Here is a 22,779-nt window from a genome sequence, read left to right as displayed (position 1 = left end):
GTATTAGTCACAGATCCAATAAATACCAAAACTATCCCTTTTAGTACTTGGGGTCCTGACATAGAGCCCGGATTTTCACACGTTTCACACAGGTATTTTCTCTTTCTGTGTGTTTTAAAGCTCTAATAATAAATGGCTAATCTCATTAAACGGCGGGATAATATTAACCGTCGGAGACATTTCGGAGTCTCTCGCACGCAGATTATTTTCGTATCATCATGTTATTGTACTGGAATTACTCATAGCATTAAAACCAGGCCATAAGCGGAGATCTGTACCCCCAACAAAGACGTTCAGATCGACTTCCATGTCCAATAAGCCTTCAGGACACTGAGTCTCCGAGCCTTCACCGACGCTCTCAGAAATCAATCTTAACTTACAAAGTAAACTCTAGACTGGGGCAAAACGGAGAGAAGGGGGCAGCCTTTCACCCGGAGCTCTGAAATCAGATCATTGTGACTCATTGTAAACCAGACAGAAACAAACAGTGAAACCTCGTTACTCACCCGAGAGAACCCCAAGCAGCCGTTACAAATACCCCTCAACTCCTTCCCACTCCTTGGCCCTGGGGCGATTAATGTCTCACTCTGAGTGTTATTGATTTCAATAGTAGATATTCAGAGTGGAAGAGACCCCACAATTACACAACATTGTAACCGACAGCCCTTACACTGCGCGCTACCCTAATACCCTGCACCTAAATGCCCCCAAATGCAGAAGTCCGTGCACTCTGATTCATCCGGTGATGTGATTGGTGGACGCGTCCGTCTCCAGATGTTGGCGGGGCACTTCAGTACGTTGCAGGTTTCTTTCGGCTCGCGGAGGTAGTGTGACATCCGCTGCCCGTAGAGCACCTGATCTGCCCCTCTTCACGAGGAACGTGAGTTTCTGAAACGGCTGGAGGTGGAAACACTTTTCACGCCGTCTTTCACAATTTCTCTTCACAAAGAGTTTCTTGTTAAGTCCTTTCATTTTTTTCACCACAAATCAATGGACGGAGAGGAAAGTAAAGCTCGCGGATCAGCAGCTCTCTCAGCTCATTGTATTTCGGCTTTTGTTTAGGACATGTAAGTGTTTTTTTTGTTTAGCGCAATCGTCTTTCGGTGCTTTGAGCTCTGATTGGTCGTAGGGCCTCAGGAGCTTTCTCTCGCACCGGTGCCCGCTCTGGCATGTGCCCGCATGCTGTCATAGGAAAGAATCCCATCCTGGTGCCCTTATCGGCTCAGCTCAATGGGTGATAACTAGTCATGCCCATCTACATGGTGCTTTATATATATACACATTGGGTCAGCTGCGCAAGTGAAAACCAACATACAAAATGTTTCCGTCCGCATAGAAAGTGTCGGTAAAGCCCTTCAGCCACACCTCGAGCCAAGAAGCCACCATGTCTGCCATTGGGGTTTGCATCCTCATCACTTCCATTAACCTTGGGGGCTCTGCTGCACTAGATTACGTCTTTCAAGCAAATAAGGAATAAAGGTACGTTGTACCGCGCTGCAGAGTATGATGGTGCTACATCAAGACGTAATAATGAAGCCACCTGGAATCCTGTGTACAAACGAGTGGAATGTGATATCGGCACCAAACGACTCTGTGGAAGCCACCAAGCAGGAAGAAAGCTTTGTCTGTGACACCAAGAAGCCCTGGAGAGCTGTGAACCGGCTCAACCACTCTGCGTCTCCCTCCGGCCACCACGTTCGCCCACTTGCCTGCTTTCCCAGGGCTGTTTATTGTTGGTCCTGTTGCTTTTGGCTCCACATCCTGGGAGTCTCGGTACAGGGAGCCCTCAATGTCTATGAACAGGGTTATTCTGTCCGTATGACTGTCTGCACGTGAGTCAGGCCTTGATTATGGTACAAGTGCTCAAAATGATGTCATAACGACCAAATAAACATTAACAGGATGGTCACAGCATTAACTGCCATTACCCAAACCCCACAGTTAGTGACTGGGCCCTCGTCAGAAACTCTCTCGTTAGCACCAACATGGGGTAGGAGACAAGGGGCCTATCTCTTATAGGCAGGGAGAGAAACACTGTATGCGTGTTGGAGGTAGGGGTAACAATGCCGGAGTGACGGGGCTGGGGGTAACACTGCCGGAGTGTTGGGGCTGGGGGGTAACATTGCTGGAGTGTTGGGGCTGGGGGGTAACACTGCCGGAGTGTTGGGGCTGGGGGTAACAGTGCCAGAGTGACAGGGCTGGGGGTAACAGTGCCAGAGTGTTGGGGTAACAGTGACAGGGCTGGGGGTAACAGTGCCAGAGTGTTGGGGTAACAGTGATGGGGCTGGGGGTAACAGTGCCGGAGTGTTGGGGCTGGGGGTAACAGTGATGGGGCTGGGGGTAACAGTGCCGGAGCGTTGGGGCTGGGGGTAACAGTGACGGGGCTGGGGGTAACAGTGCCGGAGTGTTGGGGCTGGGGGTAATACTGCCGATGGGCCCTGTCTTCTCTGTTCTCCTAGCACCGCACATCCCATTATATCTAAATACACGGATCCTCAATAAGGACCGGGACATCTATCAGGGTAAGAGAGCGGCGCCTTAGACTCTGTGTGCGTTCCGTAAGGGTGCTTTCTGTTTTTAAAGATGTACTCTGGGCAGCACCGTGTGGAAAGGGGTAAAATCCTGATGCTGTGTTATGGTATCATGTGCATTAAGTTATGCTTTTCGCTGTGTTGTATCTTTCACCTGTACCTTTTTTTTTTTTAAATCCCAGGAGCCGCCCTCCATCCCTCCCCCTCCTCCACCTTTGCAATAAGCCTTCGGCACTGCGGGAGCAGGTTAGGCGACTTTTACACCAGAACTCATTTTCAGGAAGGATATAGACAGACGGCAAATACCGAGAGCGCTCTGGATTGTAAGGGTCGTGGTCCTTTCTGGCTTATCCTAAGCAGACATTTCTGAAGCAGATCAGAGCGGCAGATAAAATGAGAGGAGTTTCCGTGGACTGGCAAGTACGTGGCGGCAGGAGCCGGTGCGGTTTGTGGCTGGGAGGACTCATCATCCTGCTTATATCTCCAGGTACAAACTTTATTTTGGAGCCATGGCCAATGTGACGTCGGAGAGTAAATAGTGCACGGGGCCGGCTGGGAGTCGGGGCTTAGTCTCCCAAACGTCGGCGCAGAGTTCTGGCCGTGAAATCTTTGCTTTGAATTTAAGAGGGATGGGGGTAATGGGATGTTATCTGCAGATATGTGTGATATGGCTGCCGGTCTCCCGGGGGATCTGTGCCAGCGAGTGGCTGCCGGTCACCCTGCAAGGGTTGGCAGTACTTGAACATATAAAATAGTGCCTAGTGTCCCCAGCAACAGAACATTAATTCCTCATTCTCCTGAATGATGTCTCCGGTGCCCTGCCCTGCGTCTGAATTAACCCCCATGCTTGCTGTCACTTTGAACGCGGCTTTGATTTTACCCCCTCCCAAAGCCTGTCCCTTTGAACACTCCCGTCTGGCCCCTCACTTAATTCTCACTTTGAACAATCTTTCTGTGTCCCTTCAGTTCTTCATTTGAATTCTAATCTCATGTTTTCCCATTCTGCCAGTCCCTTGCGTTCCTTCTTCTTACTGATCCCCCTCAATTCTAGCATTAAATGAGCCTGGCCCCCTTTATTCTATAATTAAATAAGCCTGGCCCCCTTGATTCTAGCACTAAACATGCATGTCCCCCTTTATTCTAGCATTAAATAAGCCTGTCCCCTTTATCCTAGCATTAAATAAGCCTGTCCCCCTTTATTCTAGCATTAAATAAGCCTGTCCCCTTTATCCTAGCATTAAATAAGCCTGTCCCCTTTATCCTAGCATTAAATAAGCCTGTCCCCCTTTATTCTATAATTCAATAAGCCTGTCCCCCTTTATTCTAGCATTAAATAAGCCTGTCCCCTTTATTCTAGCATTTAATAAGCCTGTCCCCTTTATTCTAGCATTTAATAAGCCTGTCCCCCTTTATTCTAGCATTAAATAAGCCTGTCCCCTTTATTCTAGCATTAAATAAGCCTGTCCCCCTTTATTCTAGCATTAAATAAGCCTGTCCCCCTTTATTCTAGCATTAAATAAGCCTGTCCCCCTTTATTCTATAATTCAATAAGCCTGTCCCCCTTTATTCTAGCATTAAATAAGCCTGTCCCCGTTTATTCTAGCATTAAATAAGCCTGTCCCCTTTATTCTAGCATTTAATAAGCCTTCCCCCCTTTATTCTAGCATTTAATAAGCCTGTCCCCCTTTATTCTAGCATTAAATAAGCCTGTCCCCGTTTATTCTAGCATTTAATAAGCCTGTCCCCCTTTATTCTAGCATTTAATAAGCCTGTCCCCCTTTATTCTAGCATTAAATAAGCCTGAACCTTCTAATTTATCAGGAGGTGCTCGGAGGAGTTTTGTCTTTACTCAGGTAACCCCATTTACTGATGCTACACGGCCCCCCAGCAGTTTCCACGTGCACACACCGCTCTCTTGATGAGAATAAGCATTAAGCTGTATACTGTATACACGCTGTGTGTGTGGAGGTTTATAGATGCGCTGATACCAATAATTAAATTCCATCACCCAGTTTGGTTGCCAAGCGAGACACAAAAACCTCTGAATCACTGTTTGTGTATGAAAAACACAGTGTGTGTGTATGCATGTGCGTGTGTATATGCATGTGTGTATGTGTTTATATACATGTATATAAATGAATAAATACGTGTGTGTATGTACACATATAAATTGCTGCAATTACACCGTAGCTTAGCTGTCATGCTTAGCTCACACGTGTCCCTGTGTATATGAGCCGTGTACATGTTTGGGAGCCGTGTCATGCGCTGAGCTGGTTTTATGGCAGATGTGATTTGGCTCAATAACATGAGCTGTTTTCTTGTAAAAGGAGTCCAGCCCTGGCAGAAATGTGTAATTAGAGGTTTATTTGTTCAGAGCGCATGCTCGCTGAGTCTCTGCCATACATAATGCCACACTAAAAAGTGGCTAGGCTGGGGCAGATTAAATACCCCTATGTCCTTTGCCATAGGGTAGAAGAGACATGACCGACCGGTTAGAAAAACCTCTTTGGTTTAGATTATGGCCTCTTGTCCTGATGGTCACTGGGTGATGGTGACATAAATCCCGCTGTTTATTCATTGAGTATGGGATGGTGAATTCAGTTACAGAGTTAGTACGAATGGATGGCTTCCCCCTGATCATTGGGGTTAGGGTGTGTTGGCAGGGACGGTTTACCCCTTAGCAGTGATTATCACTCAGCAGAGTGAAGCATGCTGGGACAGGCAGGTAGATTGGACAGGTGAAATACGCCGCGGGTCCCGACACATTCCTGCACAGCGAGAGCGTCGGGGTGAGCCGTGTAACCTTACGGCCGGGCTGCTCGCCTTTTGTTCTCCACCTGAATTAAACAAATATGAAGCAATCAAACACAAACATGGAACAAAAGCTGTGACTGTAATAGATTCCTAATCCCTCTGAGCTGCAAGGATACCCACCCCGACTCTTTACTGACTCAAAATACCCCACCGAGTAACTCAACGGGCCCTGCTTAAACACGGTGGTCCCTGGCGATAAAAAGAGACTATCCATAAAGCAGTTTGTAACTGAACAGCCAATAAACATCCATTACTGAGTCCTCCACCAGTTATACAAACAAGCCAAATGCTGCCAAAGACACAAGAAGGCACGCAATTCCCGAAAATAATAATGACGTGTGTGTGAAGGGCCCCGCTCTGCACCTATAAACAATCCCCAAACAAGCCGTCACCTGGGTTTTGGCAGAGAAACATGGTTTGCGCATTGGTCGTGGGGCAGGTTAGGCAGATCTGCCCCGGCCCTCATTTATTAAGCTGGAATTTACGAGAACAATTGCACAAGATGAACAAGGAGTGCACGCTCCCAGATCAGGGCATCACTGAGGCCGGTGCGGCTCTATGGGGCTCGGCCCCGGCTCCTAAACTGGTACGGGGCCCCCATCTCTGATGGTGGCTCTAGTGTGTGAAGGCGAGAAGAAGCTATTAAGGAGTAGAGTTCTTTCTAGTATTGCGACAGGATCCCAATATGTTGTGTCCCCCCGAATCGCTCATCGGCTTCTCCAACTGATTTGAAGGGAACTCTCCCCTTAGGACTGGAATTTGGCAAATTACCCCCAGAGAATCCCGAACCTGTTCCTCCCAACTTTACATCATCTCCTCGGCTCGACTTTCTCAAACAGGGCGAGAGGTAGAAAGAGAAAACATGTTTCCATACGAACACCAACAAAGAGCCCGTCACACCCAGTAATAATCCCAAAACAGGCCGGGCGCAGCCCAAGTGCCGACTGACGCGGCCTGGCAAAGCAATGGTTAATGCACATGGCTGACACTTAAAGGCCCTGTTAAATATTTCATGATTTACTCATTACCGTTATCCACATTTCCATCTGCGCAAAACCTTTCCCCCGCCGGCCGGCAAGCTGAGAAAAATGTCTCCTGCGCTGGCCGGAGATCCCTCAGCCCTCGAGGACCGTGTCAGGGACACCATGAGATGGAGACCTCGGGGTCGTGTATGAAAGGTGATTCTGGTGCAAGTTTTCAAAAAGGGTCTTATCACTATAGCAACCAACGGAGTGACGAATCAGAAAGATGGTAAGAGCAGAAAATGTACACAGGAATCTCTTATCATACATAAACCTTAGAGAGAAGGCTTCAGGGATGCCCACTGACATTAAAGCCACCCAAGCCAAGATCATCCAAATACTTTTCCTCCCTGACATATCTGCCTAAAAACAGCTTCTCATCACTACTACTCCTTCCAAAACCACATTATTCTGGGGAGAGGGCAGCAGACGGGGACCTAATCAGGCGAAACTAAGGGGTCTGAATATTTCCGGCCCCGAGGAGAGTAGAGAGAGAGTGGATAGGAGAAGAGAGAAAGGATAGGAGAGAAGGGAGAGGGAAGAGGCTCTTTTGGGATGGAAAAGGCTGTAATGGGATGGGAAAGGCTTTTATGGGTTGAAAGAAGCTCTTATGGGGTGGAATAGGCTGTTATAGGATGGAAAAGGCTGTAATGGGGTGGAAGAGGGTCTTATGGGGTGGAAGAGGCTGTAATGGGGTGGAAGAGGCTGTAATGGCACGGAAAAGGCTGTAATGGGGTGTCAGAGGGTCTTATGGGGTGGAAGAGGCTGTAATGGGGTGGAAGAGGCTGTAATGGCACTGAAAAGGCTGTAATGGGGTGTCAGAGGGTCTTATGGGGTGGAAGAGGGTGTTATGGGGTGGAAGAGGCCACTTGGCATTCAGCAGCTGATAATGAGGAGCCCGGATTTAGATTGGATAAAGATGCTGCAGGCCTTGGAGAGGAGGCCCCCGCCCCAGGCCCCATGGACAACTTGAATCATTTCACGAGGGATCCACCCTCGTTGCTCACACGGCTCTGATAGAAGTTGGGCGTCCGCACCCTGCCCCGGCACACCCAGCACCTATTGTTTTCAATGTCGTGTTTATGGCAGCAGCTGCTCGGAGTGAGGTTTCCAAATAATGACAGAGTATATACATTTATAGCTGACTGTATGTATGGAGACCCCCCCCATGTACATATGATTTCTATATGTACACCTCCCCATGTACATATAGACACTCCCACATGGATAAATGATTTACAGCTGAACGTACGTATAGAGACCCCCACATGTATATGTGATTTAAAGCTGACTGTACATATAGAGACCCCCCACATGTATTTATGATTTACAGCTAACTATACGTAGAGACCCCCCACATGTATATATGATTTATTGCTGAATGTATAGAGACCCTCCATGTATATATGATGTATAGCTGATAGTAAGTATAGGCATCTCCACTTGTATATATGATTTACAGATGACAGTATGTATAGACCTCCACATGTATATATGATTTACAGGTGACTGTATGTATGGAGATAAACCCCCTGCCAATCTATATATATGGTTTATAGGTGACTCTACTTACAGTGAATTCCCCCCAATGTATATATAATTTGGTGGTGGTGGATGCTGGTCCGGTGAGGGAATCTATACATGCCCGAGAAACACTTTCTGAGGTCGACTCTCAGCAGCTGCTTCTCTGTGCATTAGAGGTGAAACCCCTGCTATGATATGAATTCATTAGTCAATATTTATGCCCTGAAATTCTGAGAGGTATTTATTTGCCCAACCCTTGTGCAGAAGACAGGGGTAAATGAATTCTGACGTGATGATACCAGGAACACGTGCAATGCCATCTCCCCAAATTCAAAGGTTTGTTTCACGCATAAAATCAAAGCTTTATCTGTCCGCCATCACTGCCCTTCCTGTCCGCGTAAATTCAATAAATCCTTTATTGAAATAGAGAAGTTTATATGTAATTAAAGCAGCAACCTCAAGAACCTCCAGTGGATCCCTGCGACTGGCCAGGAGCCAGCAGTCAGTTCCCTGTGATTGTGCTGAAGCCTGCAGTGTCTTCTCCATGATTGTGCTGAAGCCTGCAGTGTCTTCTCCATGATTGTGCTGGAGCCTGCAGTGTCTTCTCCATGATTGTGCTGGAGCCTGCAGTGTCTTCTCCATGATTGTGCTGGAGCTTGCAGTGTCTTCTCCATGATTGTGCTGGAGCCTGCAGTGTCTTCTCCATGATTGTGCTGGAGCCTGCAGTGTCTTCTCCATGATTGTGCTGGAGCCTGCAGTGTCTTCTCCATGATTGTGCGGAAGCCTGCAGTGTCTTCTCCATGATTGTGCTGGAGCTTGCAGTGTCTTCTCCATGATTGTGCTGGAGCTTGCAGTGTCTTCTCCATGATTGTGCTGGAGCCTGCAGTGTCTTTTCCATGATTGTGCTGGAGCCGGCAGTGGGTTCCCTGTGATTGTGCTGGAGCTGGTAGTGCCTTCTCCTTGACTGTACTGGAGCTGACAATGTCTTCTCCATGATTGTGCTGCAGCTGGCAGTATCTTCTCTACGATTGTTCTGGAGCCCGTAGTGCCTTCTTCATGATTGCGGTGGAGCCGGCAATCCCTTTTCCATGATTATGCTGGCAGTGTGTTCTTCATGATTGTGCTGGAGCTAGAAGTGGGATCCCTGCGATTGTACTGCAGTCAATAATACCCTCTCCATGATTGTGCTGGAAGCCAGCAGTGTCTTCTCCATGACTGTGCTGGAAGCCAGCAGTGTCTTCTCCATGATTGTGCTGGAAGCCTGCAATGTCTTCTCCATGATTGTGCTGGAAGCCAGCAGTGTTTTCTCCATGATTGTGCTGGAAGCCGGCAGTGTCTTCTCATTGATTGTGCTGGAAGCCGGCAGTGTCTTCTCCATGATTGTGCTAGAGGCCTGCAATGTCTTCTCCATGACTGTGCTGGAAGCCTGCAATGTCTTCTCCATGACTGTGCTGGAAGCCGGCAGTGTCTTCTCCATGATTGTGCTGGAAGCCTGCAATGTCTTCTCCATGACTGTGCTGGAAGCCAGCAGTGTCTTCTCCATGACTGTGCTAGAAGCCAGCAGTGTCTTCTCCATGACTGTGCTGGAAGCCTGCAATGTCTTCTCCATGACTGTGCTGGAAGCCAGCAGTGTCTTCTCCATGATTGTGCTGGAAGCCTGCAATGTCTTCTCCATGATTGTGCTGGAAGCCGGCAGTGTTTTCTCCATGATTGTGCTGGAAGCCAGCAGTGTCTTCTTCATGATTGTGCTGGAAGCTAGCAGTGTCTTCTCCATGATTGTGCTGGAAGTCGGTGGTGGCTTATCAATGATTGTGCTGGAAGCCAGCAGTGTGTTCTCCAGGATTGTGCTGGAAGCCAGCAGTATGTTCTCCAGGATTGTGCTGGAGCTGGCAGTGCCTTCTCCATGATTGTGCTGGAACTGGCAGTGTGTTCTCTATGACTCTGCTGGAGCTAGAAGTGGGATTGTGCTTGATCCAGTAATACATTCTCCATGCTTGTGCTGGAAGCTGGCAGTGTTTTCTCCATGCTTGTGCTGGAAGCTGGCAGTGTTTTCTCCATGATTGTGCTGGAAGCCGGCAGTGTTTTCTCCATGATTGTGCTGGAAGCCCACAGTGTTTTCTCCATAATTGTGCTGGAAGCTGGCAGTGTTTTCTCCATGATTGTGCTGGAAGCTAGCAGTGTTTTCTCCATGATTGTGCTGGAAGCTGGCAGTGTTTTCTCCATGATTGTGCTGGAAGCTGGAAGTATCTTCTCCATGATTCTGCTGGAGGCCGGCAGTGTCTTCTCCATGATTGTTCTGGAACTGGCAGCGCATTCTCCATTATTGTGCTAGAGCCGGCAGTGGGTTCCCTGTGATTGTGCTGCAGCTAGCAGTGCGTTCTCCATGATTGTTCTGGAGCCCGTAATGCCTTCTCCATGATTGTGTTGGAAGCCAGCAGTGTCTTCTCCATAATTGTGCTGGAAGCTGCCAGTGTTTTCTCCATGATTGTGCTGGAAGCTGCCAGTGTCTTCTCCATGATTGTGCTGGAAGCCGGCAGTGTCTTCTCCATGATTGTGCTGGAAGCCAGCAGTGTCTTCTCCATGATTGTGCTGGAAGCCGGCAGTGTCTTCTGGATGATTGTGCTGGAAGCCGGCAGTGTCTTCTCCATGATTGTGCTGGAAGCTGGCAGTGTTTTCTCCATGATTGTGCTGGAAGCTGGCAGTGTTTTCTCCATGATTCTGCTGGAAGCTGGCAGTGTCTTCTTCATGATTGAGCTGGAACTTGAACGTGGGTTCCCTGTCAGTGACTGAAGTGGTAGTGTACATGTGGTGGGGTTTTCTGGCTGCAGGACTGGGTGTGGGGTATCAGGCAGTGAGGGCTGGGGCAGTGCTGAGGGTTAAACTGATCTTCCCAGAGCCTGTGAAGCAGAAGGCTCGTTTTGTTAAGTTGATTGCGGCCCTCGGGGATTTTACATTTTCCTGTCCCCGAGCGGACGTGCAAAGCTTTGTTCCATTGGTTTCCATTCTCTGCACGATCCTCCAGTGTTGTAAGAGTTAGTTAATCCCGACTGGGGGTGAGGAGCATTCCGTTTTAGGGCTCATTCTCCCCTCTGTAGCCGTTTTAGAATGTTTGTTACTATATATATATATATATATATATATATATATATATATATATGTGTGCTCTACATATCACAGACACAGTTACTGTGGGTTTCACAGACTGTTGTCGCCTTAAGATAAAACATTTTCGGAAAAGAGCCAAATGACTCCTTAGAGCTCAGTTAATACCCAAAATATTATGAGGCTCCCATAGAACTTCCTGCTCCATCTGGGATTAAACATTAAAGATGTTTTGGCTGCTCTTCGGTTTCTTGCAGGAAATCTCTATGCACAGAAGGGTTAGGGTCCTGGTAATATGGCGAGCAGCACAGGCACCAGACGGCACAGAAAACCAACAAAAACTTACTAGGCCAGGATTGGACCAGGGAGTAAACGCAGCCTAACCCTCAGGGGCAAGTACAAGGAAATAAATAATTATCAAATAAAGTCCTACGTGTGACATAAGTCCACACGGAATCTGTGTCCAGCGACCTAGTGGTGGCCCCGAGTGGCTGCTTAATCTGTGTATATGGTCGCGCATACCTTTTGCATGTTAGCATGTGTACCCTCCTTTAATGCGTGTAAAACGGTACGCAATGTCCCTGTCATTAATGGGGTTTTTTAAAACACGAGCTGCTCGTGATACACAAAAACAGTCACTGCAGGCGCTCGGGGATCACGAGACGTCTCTACAGTATCCGGACATTCTGATGTTTCCCCTCTATTCGCTGGGGAATGCTGTTTAAACAGACTCCACGTATGGCTGAGGTTTGCTAGACCATAAAATATTCTCCAGCAGAGGGGCAGGTGCAATTATTTCTGCCTGTGCCTTCCTTGTGTACACTGTGCATTTAAATCTGCCCCAGGCAGGACAACTTCACAAACAGGTGCAAATCATGATGTTATTTTTCCCCCGCTCGCCCCTCATTTCGGGTTCACGCAGGAAGGGCTAGGGGGACTCTAAACAAAAGGTCAATATGGCCGTGTCTAGGAATAAGACGATGGCTCTGTGTGGCCTGGATGTAGAATAAATAGATCACGCAAACCTGATGCGGTGTCATTAAGAACCCTGTGTGCACGTGGCCTAAACTAAGCCGATGGCTTGGAGAACATATAAACCAGCAGCCGGTGATGGACGTCACTGTAGAGGCTACTCCCCACCAAATACACTGACACGTCATGTTCTGCCTCCCAAAACTGTGATTAACCTTTATATACAGGCAGGGGGTCCGGTGCCCCTGGTCATCCGGGGGATAACGATGCTCGGCTTGACACCGCAGAGTCTGTAAAGCTGTAAGGTGGTCATCGGATCTCCCTGCTCCTCTAACTAGACCACCAAGCAATAGCTGTGCTCAGGGGCCCCATTCCCAGGTGCAGGTTATTACGCCCCATGTAAACATTTCAGACAATGCCTTGGACACTCAATACTGTTAAACGGACATTCTAGAAACACATGCCATGGGCGCAGCCTCAGAGAATGCCAGGTTCAATAATTACCCTGACCTGTCTGCTGCACGGCACCATGTGCTATAGATTGCGAGCAGGACCCCTGACCACATACAGAGGAGGATTAAAGTTAATTTGGATCAATACAGACAGAGGGTTAATTTGGATTCGTACAGACACTGGGGTAATTTGGACCAGTACAGACACAGGGTTTATTTGGATCAGTACAGACACAGGGTTAATTTGGATCCGTACAGACACAGGGTTTATTTGGATCAGTACAGACACAGGGTTAATTTGGATCCGTACAGACACAGGGTTAATTTGGATCAGTACAGACACAGGGTAATTTGGATCTGTACAGACACAGGGTTAATTCAGATCAACGAGAAAGCCGGCAGCTCCGTTCTGCGCAGGTCTTTGCAGCAGGGAACATGAATCCTGATTTTCAGGTTTAGCCTCTCTCTTCTCACGCAAGTTTTGCTTTTAAAAGGGATGGGAACGGGCAGAGGAGCTCACGCTCCCTTTGTATGAGGGATGATGACTGAAAAACAGATCCCTCTCACACAATGCATACGGAGAGTGGCCGCGCAGGACTGGGATTAACCTGCTTTAAGGTGAAGTCTCTGGATGACTTGCTGTCGAATGCTCTGTACGCTCTGCTTCTATCGCTCTGAAGATCTGGCTGCAAGAAGCGCGGCAGAAACTCTCAGGTTACCCGTAAATCCCCAAAATGTTTTTTTTAAAAACATTTTTATCAAAACTGCACAAATATAAACATAAGTACAACCATGATCGAAATCTCGGGTAAATTTCGGGTTTCTTCCTACAAAGCTTCAGTGCTGTTTGTGACTCCAGCCACAAGCCGACGTCTGCTCAGAAAAATGGCCGTTCTAAAATGGGTGTTTGTAGGAAGACTCTAACCCCAATCTTAACGCTCTCCTTATGTCTCATTCCCTCGGAACATCCAAAGTTCTGCACCCACCCCCCCTTTTTGTAACAGACCTGTGAATAATTCTCAGAGCTTTAAACCATTGGCTTTGAGAATGGACTCCAAAACGGAATGTTGGTTTCTGCCCAGTATTTACCTGCTCAATCCATCTAAAGCTTATTGAAAACATTCCCCTAGGCCCAGAGCTGGTCCATTCCAGCTCCCATAGCCCCAGAGTTGGTACCTGCCTAGGCATTTGGCCCTTATATATATATATTGTAGCCGATTACTCATCCTCGCTTACGCGGCGGCGGTCGCCCTGCAGTCATCGTTCAGAGCCCAGGGGTATTATTTATTAATACATATGTGGGGTCCACTCACTTTCCGCAGACTTGGCTACAGGAAGCCGGCGATCGGCCTGGCTGGAAATGGAGCGTTTGCTGAGTGCCTTATAGGTGCCATTTGGTTGGGTGGGTTTCATCGATTATCCTGGGTTAGCACGATGAGGCTCGTTCATGTTAAGATGTGCAGCCCGGAGCCTCCAGCGAGACCTCGTGTGATGACGGTGGTGTTTCTTGATAACACCTGACTGTGTATTGTTCCTACACGATGAATTGCTGACTAAGCCTTATTTTAAGGACCTGGCACCCCCTTTTCCTTATCGGCCTGACAGTTTTCGGCTTTGGCAGAGATTTTACACGATGGATTAGCAAGTTTTCACAAGATTGTGATCTGAGTCGTAACCGGCATCTCGCTCATCAGGTTTTTCAGGTTTCCGAATGCCTGTCAACATTTTAAGCCTGGTTTGGCTGATTAGAAAGTTCGAGTGTGACTGATGCATGGGGCGCACCCTTCCTGTGCTGGGTTCTGCCCCGTGTCCTGCCAAATGCCGATCCTTTGTGCAAACCCAGCCTGGGGACCCAAAAAACCATGGGGCAGGAAGCGGTTAATCATTCTATTTGGTGGCATTCATACCGACAATACAAATAATAATTAATAGTAGTAATTATTTTTTACACTGTCAGGATGGAAGGTTTGGGGCGCACTGCTAGGACGGCTTCTGGACAAGAAGTTCATTAGACAACACTGGCTCTGCCACAGGCTGCCACCCACCTAATTTTCCATAATATTACCTTTGCGTCTCGTTATCAAATACAAAGAGATTCATACAAACTGGAGCACCTGCTGCTTAATGTATAATTATTAATATATAGAGGTTTCTATGTGCAGTGACTAAAGCCCCTGCTTTCTAATTGAAGCGTATAGTCGGGGCAGGGAAGGCAGGGCTGATGCAATAGATTTGGGCCACGTACTATGCAGCTAAAGCCAAGCGACACTTGGCGAGCAGAGTGTTTAGCGATGCTTCCATATGTTTGTTGTGTGCGGTTGATGTATGTCGGTGAAGCACATGGCTTCTGACGCTTCATTCGCTTTTATGTTTTTTGCTCATGAATACCAAGCCGTGGTGACCGTAAGCCCTTGGCTCAGCAGCCACGTTTCATTGTCGTTTTCTCTTTCAGACTGTCTGGCCGGACTTGTAAAGACAGAGAAGAGCGTCACAGCAGTGCTGGGCCTCGACGTCATCCTTCCATGCTACTATCAGGCCGAGGCCGGTGAAAAGGTGGCGCAGGTCGTCTGGTCCAAAAAAGTCCCGAATGGTCAGAGCGTCCAGGTCGCCATCTTAAATACGGAGTACGGAGCCTACATTTCCCCCTCATATGAGGGGCGCATCAAAGAGAAAGAGCCATTAAACTCAGCGGACGGGACGATCGTCCTGAAGAACGCCGTCCAGGCAGATGAAGGTCTCTACCAGTGTCTTATCAACACCTTCCCCGCAGGAAACTTCGAGGCTGACCTGATGCTCAAAGTGTTGGGTAAGATTTTTATCCGAGGCGTTTTTGTGCGATAAATGTACTAAACATCTGACAAATAAGCGAGCACGCGGACACCGGCCTCTCGCAGGGGATTTAAAACCTCCGCTGAGTCCTTCAGGATTATGCCACCTACACAGGGATACCGCATGTCACCCAGACTCGCGTAACGTTCTCCTGAGCAGCGTAAATAATTTACTTCAGCACTCGGCAGGATTATCTGGGGTAAATATCACATCTCTGCACAATACTGAATGTGATTTAAGTGTGAAGCCCTCGTCTAATAAGCCAATAAATCCAGAAGGGGCACAGCTCCATCCAGTTGCAGTGGGAGCCAGAAATAAGGACCCGTAGCAGGGGCCAGGGATAAGGACTAGCAACGGGTGTCAAGAGATAAGGACCAGCAGCGGGGGATAGGGATAAGGACCAGCAGCGGGGGATAGGGATAAGGACCAGCAGTGGGGGCCAGGGATAAGGACCAGCCAGGGATAAGAACCAGCACCAGGGGGAGGGCCAGGGATAAGGACCAGCAGTGGTGGGGACGGGACAAGGATAAGGACCAGCAGTGGGGGATAGGGATAAGGCCCCAATAAGCTCACAGTGTACAGGCGCTGTACCTACTGCCCGCTCATCAGTTCCACAATGCCATGAAGCTGATACTGGACCCTTAGGTTATTCTGCGACCAGCCAGACCTAGGTTAGGGTAAGAAAGTTGGTCTAGTTCTTGGCCTATCGTGGCATCTGCAGGACTCACAGGTCCCGACATGAATATAACAGGAAATCTGAATTAAGAGCTGTTCTAGAGGTGAAAAATTTGCTTCAGTGCTGTGTAGATTTGCATCTACAAAATGCATTGTCTGGTCTTGTCTCCTCTCAGTGCCCCCTCTGCCCACGTTAAACCCAGGACCCTCTCTGGTCGAAGGTGAGGGAAAGACTCTGGCGGCTTCGTGCACCGCGGAGGGCAATCCTGCGCCCGTCCTTCGCTGGGAGACAGACGTGGACGGGACCAACATCACGCGCAGCACGGCGCACCCGCGATCGGCATCAGTGACCAGTGAGTTTTACGTGGTACCAAACCGCAGCATGAATGGGAAGCTGCTGAAATGCGTGGTTTCCCATCCCGGGTTTCAGCATGAAAAGCGGATCCATCACATTCTTGGAGTGAAATGTAAGGATTTACACACTGATTCACTATTGCAAAGCTCTATACTCGGTGATTTTTGTATGACTACTATCTTTGAGGCACACGCAGAACATTCACAGATGCCATGCTTTCCTCCTTAGATTTGGGAGAGATTTCTATCCAGGGTCATGAAGAGGCTTGGTTTGCAGGGAAGAAGGACGCCGTACTGAAGTGTTTGTGCGACGGAAACCCTGCCTCTGAATTTAAATGGTCCAGGTATTAATGAGAAACATGCGATCGTTATCAGGCCATAGCGCCCTTATCTGAGGACATTAATAAATCAGACACATGGAGATAAAGGGTTTGGAGGCCATGAGATAACATGGAGAACAATAGAACGCACTGTTTATTCGTGGAAGCCATGGTCAGCTTCACTCCCACCAAGCACGTGAATGATGAACGATACAGCTGTAATGGGGGCTCACACATTAATATTATGGGGTCACACTGGGGTGAGACAGATGAACAGTAACTATGAAAGGCATTGTGTTAACGGAGTCTACATATAGAGCTGTGTGAGATAAAGCAGCCTTCAGTCTTTGGACTCCAAGTGTCGAGAGGCTCAAGCGGGATCTGAAATTAGGACCAGGCCTGATTTGGTTGACCACATCATCGCCAAGCATCAAATTACCTGAAATTCCTGGGAGCGATCTCCAGCTGATCCCTAGACGCAATTCATAAATGGTGGCCTCAGCTCCAAGCTCTCATGTGACCCGCTATTACTTCCTGCGTCCTTGTATTTGCCGTTTGGGCCATTCGCGCTTGGAGTCTGGCGCCGCGCCTATCGGCCAGTAGAGAGTCCGTGTGCACTTCCTGCATACAGAGGGCATTGTTTGTATGACCTGTTTTCTAATATTAGAGGAAACTCATCCACGGCCTCTTCACATCAGAAATCATATTTGCAGCCGAGATAAATTAGGACAGGATCCGATTTAGTCGTTCAGTCAGGTCTGGACAGACCCAAATGCTTGGCAACGCGACAAGACCTGTTTGTGGGAAAAAGTGAGCGCTGAGATTCCAGCCAGACGGGTTTCTGGTGTCACTGCGCCATCTTCTCACCTACGAGCTGGAGCATGTGTCAGCCAACCGGCTCTGCAATGCCCTGAACTGGCGTGTTCCTCCTTCACCGTCATCTCCTTATTCTTTCGCAGGGTGAATGCTTCTCTCCCGAGTGACGTAGAGTTTAATGGCGGCAGCCTGGTTTTTCCGAAGCCACTCACCGCAGCGGACGCTGGGATCTACATCTGCCAAGCAACCAACTCGGTCACCAGCAGATCGACCAGTGTCAACGTCTCAATAGCAGGTGGGTGCGAATCAGGAGCTGCCGTTCACTGAATTTCACACGTTCTGCCCAAAATGTTCCAAACTCACATACCTGAAAGGAGTTCAGCTCCCCAGACATTTTCTGCCGCAAAATAAAAGAGTTGGTGGAGGGCTGATTCATGCCTTTCAATGAACTCAGGTGTGGTGAGGGTTGGACTGAAACTCTGTAGGAGTAACAAGAACCAAACAACATTAAAGTGACAATCATCAGCCCATGCAGAAGAGACCGGGCCTGTGAGCTGCCCATGCAGGGAAGAGGCGCACGGGGTCTACGAGTGGTGGCTATGGCCAGAGGAGGGCACGTGGAACCTCAGAGTGGCTGGGGCAGTCCCGATTACTTATATAATATATTAGCACTTATATAATATATTAGCACGTGACCCCCGCTCTGGAATCCCTTGTCCAGTCACTGTAGAGGCACATTTAAGATGCTGTCTGTCTGGCCAAATGTATTTGGTGGCTGGTCTAAAAGCCCACAGTGTCCTTCCTTATAGTATTTAACACCCTGATCTCCTCCCCGTCCAGTAATACCAGATTCCCACGCGACATTCCTCGCTGCAGAGTCCCGGGCGAGCGCTGAGTGTGAGTCACCACTCGTTGCACAAACAGGGCAGACACAGAGGGTGTTATTGTTAGTGCAATAACCCAACCTATGAGCTGAGTATACAAGCAGCATTCACGCCGATCCGAGGGCAGAATTTAGGAAAACAAAGTCTAATTCAGCACGTTGGGGCTGTTTGTGTTTCCTGCCTCGGGAGAGTAACTACTCCAAATACATGGGTGGCAATTACGTTTCTTTCTTGTAGATGAATAAACATCATTCTCACTCAACTCAATGTTTTTGATAAAGTCATTGTCCATTAAATGCTGGGCACTCTATCAATGGGCAGAAGGGGAGGCGAGGAGAATAATAACAAAAAGAGCTTCTAATCTGCCCTAAAGTGACGTTTATACACCAAAGTGTCAGACGGGTTGGGGCATTTCCATCGCTAGTCCCGCTAACAGCCAGTCTTTCCGCCTTTGACAGAAGGTGAGCCCCGAAAGGTGGATTTGGTGACTATATCAATGGTGGCTGTGGGAATCCTGACTGCTTTGCTACTGGTGATTCTGGTCATAACTGTTCTCCTGGTCAACCGGCATCACAAGCGAAGGACAAAGAGACTGTCCGAAAAAATGTAAGTCTACGTCTCCCGGCCACGTGTTTATCCAACCTGCCACGAGCCGTTAGCTACATTTACTGCATTTACTATGCCATCAATAGCCAAGCGGCTCTCCCTTTGTCTTCTGCAGAGAAGAGCTCTCCACTCTATCCAGGGAGGCATCGCGGCGCAGACTCAACTCCACCACGGCCAGTACCGACACGAGGATGCAGGTAAGATGAGACGGTGCTCCGACGGAGAAGGTGGTCGGGTAACTAATACCCAGCTGGCTTTCCACTGGATAAGACGTAGTTTGTTTATGTGGCTAGCAGCTGAAATGTAACATTATACAAACGTCTTCTCTTCCCAAATTCAGCTGGAAGAAAGTGTGCATCTGAGAAACCATCCCGACAGTCTGAGGGACCCCAGCATCAGCTCCATCATGGTAAGCGAATCCACGTATCGCTGCGGTGCCGGAGTGACAGCTTCCACTCAATAGGTTTTTGGTCCTCTTTACTCCTGCTAACCGGTGCATCCAGCTAGGCTTGTGGACAGCTCATGGAGCGCCGCCTTGGGGTCTCGTGTCCTACTGTGCCCACCGCTATACATCACAGACACGTTACCGATTAAGATAAGAGCACAAACCTTCTTCCTCCCCCAGCGCGCGCAGATTGTAGGGACCGAGCAAGCCGTGCCCTCACCGTAACATAAACAGAGCTGAGAGCAAAAACGCAGCCCAAAGAGCCTTTCTTTCACGTGTAATGTCCTGTGAAAAGAACCAGATTCTAAAGTGGCTCCCATTAATCCCAGTCTGCACCAGTCACATTCCTGTCTCGTTTCCAGCTGCACCTGTAGCGGCTCTCACCCTCGCTGCACCATGTCTCCCCCTGCTGTCCATGCGGAGCAGTGTGCTTACAATGTTATTCAAAGATCAGTATTTTTTAAAAAGTTCATTATCTCTCAAAACATTAAAAAGCATTCTCCATGAATATCTGTACCTTTTGTTACAATTAAAAGCATCACAGATTCTCAACTGTATTCCAAAACACCTCCCCCCATTTCCTAAATCACCCCCCCCGAAGCATTATTTGGCTGGGGCTTCAAACTATGCGAATTGTTATGAATTACCGCGACTTGCACTGATCGGCGCATCGTCCTGTTCCCCAAAACACACTTTTAAGCTATTTTGCTGCTTTTATGCTCAGTCATTATTTCTCCTGCAGGGAGAGGACGCCGACAGACGCAGCTACTCCACGCTCACGACGGTCAGGGAAACGGAGACGCAGACGGAGCTCCTGTCCACCGTGCCGGATGAAGAGGTTAAGGAGGAGGCTGAGGATCTGGCTGAACAGGAGGAGCTCCAGGACGACAAAGAGGCAGATCGGGCAGAACGGGACAGCACGGGGGTAATGGAGAACCAGCCGTTCATCAAGCAGGGGATGACGCACTTTTATCAAGAGAACGGCACGCTAAGGGCAAAGCCCAGCACCAACGGGATATACATTAATGGTCGGGGACACCTCGTATAACCATCAGCCAGGACTGCATCACTAGCCGGCTCTTCGTTCAATGGGGAGGAAGAACATATCCGCTCTATTACAGGGTCATTCCCCCTAAACCCTGAGCCCCGGGTAATCCAGCCCAACCAAAAACTAAGAAAATGTTCATCCCGCGAGGGGTGTTCGCCAGTCGGATGCTCTGGCTTTTACAGACTGTGATAAGACTTATTAAAGATAAAAACGCCTGGATATGGAGCTGCCGAGTCAATCGAGTGGAACTGACAATGTTCTAATAGTGCAGCGGAGATTGAAGGACAGGTGCCTTAATTCAGGACCCGATGTAAAACGAGATCCAGAGATCTGAATGGAGCAGCGGAACCTGAGTCAGTATTACACTGTATATAAGAAACACTCGGCAACGATACAAACAGCTACAGAACATTCTTAGCGAAAATCCCAACGAAACCGGCGACGGAAAGCGGCAAATCCCAGGGTCTGGCAGCAAAAAACTTACAGATATCTACGGTGGACGCAAAGCGAGGAACGGGGGGGGTCGTAGGTTTAAATCCAATGTATCACCCCCCCAATCCATATTACTTACAATAACCTGGATACACCTCAATCTAATTACATTTTATTGGTCTAAGCCATGGCGTTTCATGCCAAATGGCAAGTGATGTGAAGTGTGTTCTGCATTAAGGTGTCGACAGGCCCGGAAACACGGTCTGAATGTTTTATAAAGAAAAGTCGAGGTGTAGAATCCCCCCGATGGCGCTTTCTGCAGTCGTTATTTATATGCGATGTATATATTTTATAAATATTCCTATTTATATTAGGGCAGACTTGGCTTTCATGTTGATCCTGGGGAAGATGCATGTAAATAGGTGATTAGTAAATTTCTGCAAGATATTTTTTTTTTCTGTGTTTTCCATGCCTTTGTACATAAAGTGTAGTTATTTCATATTCAGGCACAAACCAGGGATCTGCTTCTTAATTACTGAACATTGGACGTAAATTTTCTCAGAAATGTGTCCCTTTACGCGAACAACGTAGCTGCGTCCGGCGCCGCGTACCTGCAGGACACGAAACGGCCGTAGCGGGTCTTCAGGACGCTCTGCCATGGACATCATTAACCCTCAGACCACGTACAGATCGCGTATAGATCACGGGAATGGACTGGAGGCGCTGGCCAAACCAGTGCAAGCTCCAGGAAGAGCACTGGAAACGTGGCCACGGTGTCCCCACTGAGATCTCTCACTAGTCCTGGCTGGGTCTGCGGATCAGAGAGAGGACGCTCGATCCTTTGAAGGACTTCTGCTGTCACTCAGGTGGCTTCTCTCGGGTCGTGGACGGATACCATTGCTGGGCAGATCTGTTTGGTGCATTTTTACAAATAAACAAAAACGTGAAAGAGGCCGGTGGTCGTTAGATGTGTGTTTGTCTCTGCTCTGGTTCGGGTTTAGGTAGAAACTCCTGGCCTTGGATAGGCCTTGTGCTCGATCAGTGAGACGACCAAAGAAACGTGACATCCTCCAATTCCACAAAGCGCACAACAACCAAGCCACGTCTCACAGTGCTGCCTCTGAAGGGCTGATTTCACTAATATCGGTTCTAAACTGCTAAAGCCCGGTTTATAATTAGAAGCATAAGATGTAAAGATGGAGTGTGTGATATACGGGCACTGGGGGTTAGTATCAGCCACCAGCAGCAGAGATGTATCCAGCTCCATTGCTTTCTATGAATGTGGTTAATTGACTCTCGGAGCCGCTTATTGCTGCTGGCTCTACAGACGATTTCACAGCGTTCAAGGTTCAGTGGAACTAAATCCATGCGGGAGGGTGGGTTTCATGGAGCACCGTGTGTAGCACGAGAGATGCCACTAAACACGTCACACGGCAATATGCCCGATATAGTCACAGCACCCAGGTTACCAGTTGGTGAAAAGCAGAATGTCATGTAAAACCTGCAACATTTAATACTCTATGGATTGTGTTTAAAGGAAAGACTTAAAGTGTCTTGGGTTGGCGGAACACAAGGCCAGGAGTGATAGTAAGATGGTGGCCCCCATTAGTAGATGGACAAAGGAAGGAGAGGATTGAGTCCAACTTGCTTTTGGGGTGCATGAACCATATGTCAGACACTTCACCAGCGTCTTGGGCCATCCTGATGGATGAAGACATGTTTGTAGAGGGACTTGTTGTTCGTCTTGTGAAAACGCGTGCGGTTGGGTGATGCTATGAACAGGATGTGGTTTTTAAGACAGTAGCTCGGGCTTCCTCTAACGTTCTGATCGCAGAACTCAGAGCAAAAAAAGGGGCTGGGGTAACGCTTTCCACGTCAGGGGCAGCAATCATTTCTGTAACGCGGCTGCTTCCTCTACAAAAACCGCTTCCTGTGCAAATTAAGTCTCAGCTC

At 48.4% G+C, this 22,779-nt stretch overlaps 1 protein-coding gene across 1 annotated transcript; it reads left to right on the top strand.

Annotated features, from left to right (window-relative positions):
• The first annotated feature begins 2,758 nt into the window (after window positions 1–2,758).
• Window positions 2,759–20,942, top strand: NECTIN4 (nectin cell adhesion molecule 4). The gene is made up of 9 exons (XM_053475132.1): window positions 2,759–3,018; window positions 14,870–15,223; window positions 16,098–16,388; window positions 16,505–16,619; window positions 17,555–17,706; window positions 18,754–18,901; window positions 19,017–19,098; window positions 19,242–19,310; window positions 20,089–20,942. The coding sequence occupies exons 1-9, from the start codon at window positions 2,925–2,927 to the stop codon at window positions 20,392–20,394; spliced, it is 1,611 nt and encodes a 536-aa protein (XP_053331107.1). The 5' UTR covers window positions 2,759–2,924; the 3' UTR covers window positions 20,395–20,942.
• Window positions 20,943–22,779: the final 1,837 nt, after the last annotated feature.

The sequence above is a fragment of the Spea bombifrons genome, chromosome 9, assembly GCF_027358695.1.
Source record: "Spea bombifrons isolate aSpeBom1 chromosome 9, aSpeBom1.2.pri, whole genome shotgun sequence".
Taxonomy (NCBI): domain Eukaryota; kingdom Metazoa; phylum Chordata; class Amphibia; order Anura; family Pelobatidae; genus Spea; species Spea bombifrons.
This window is presented reverse-complemented; position numbering and strand designations above follow the sequence as displayed.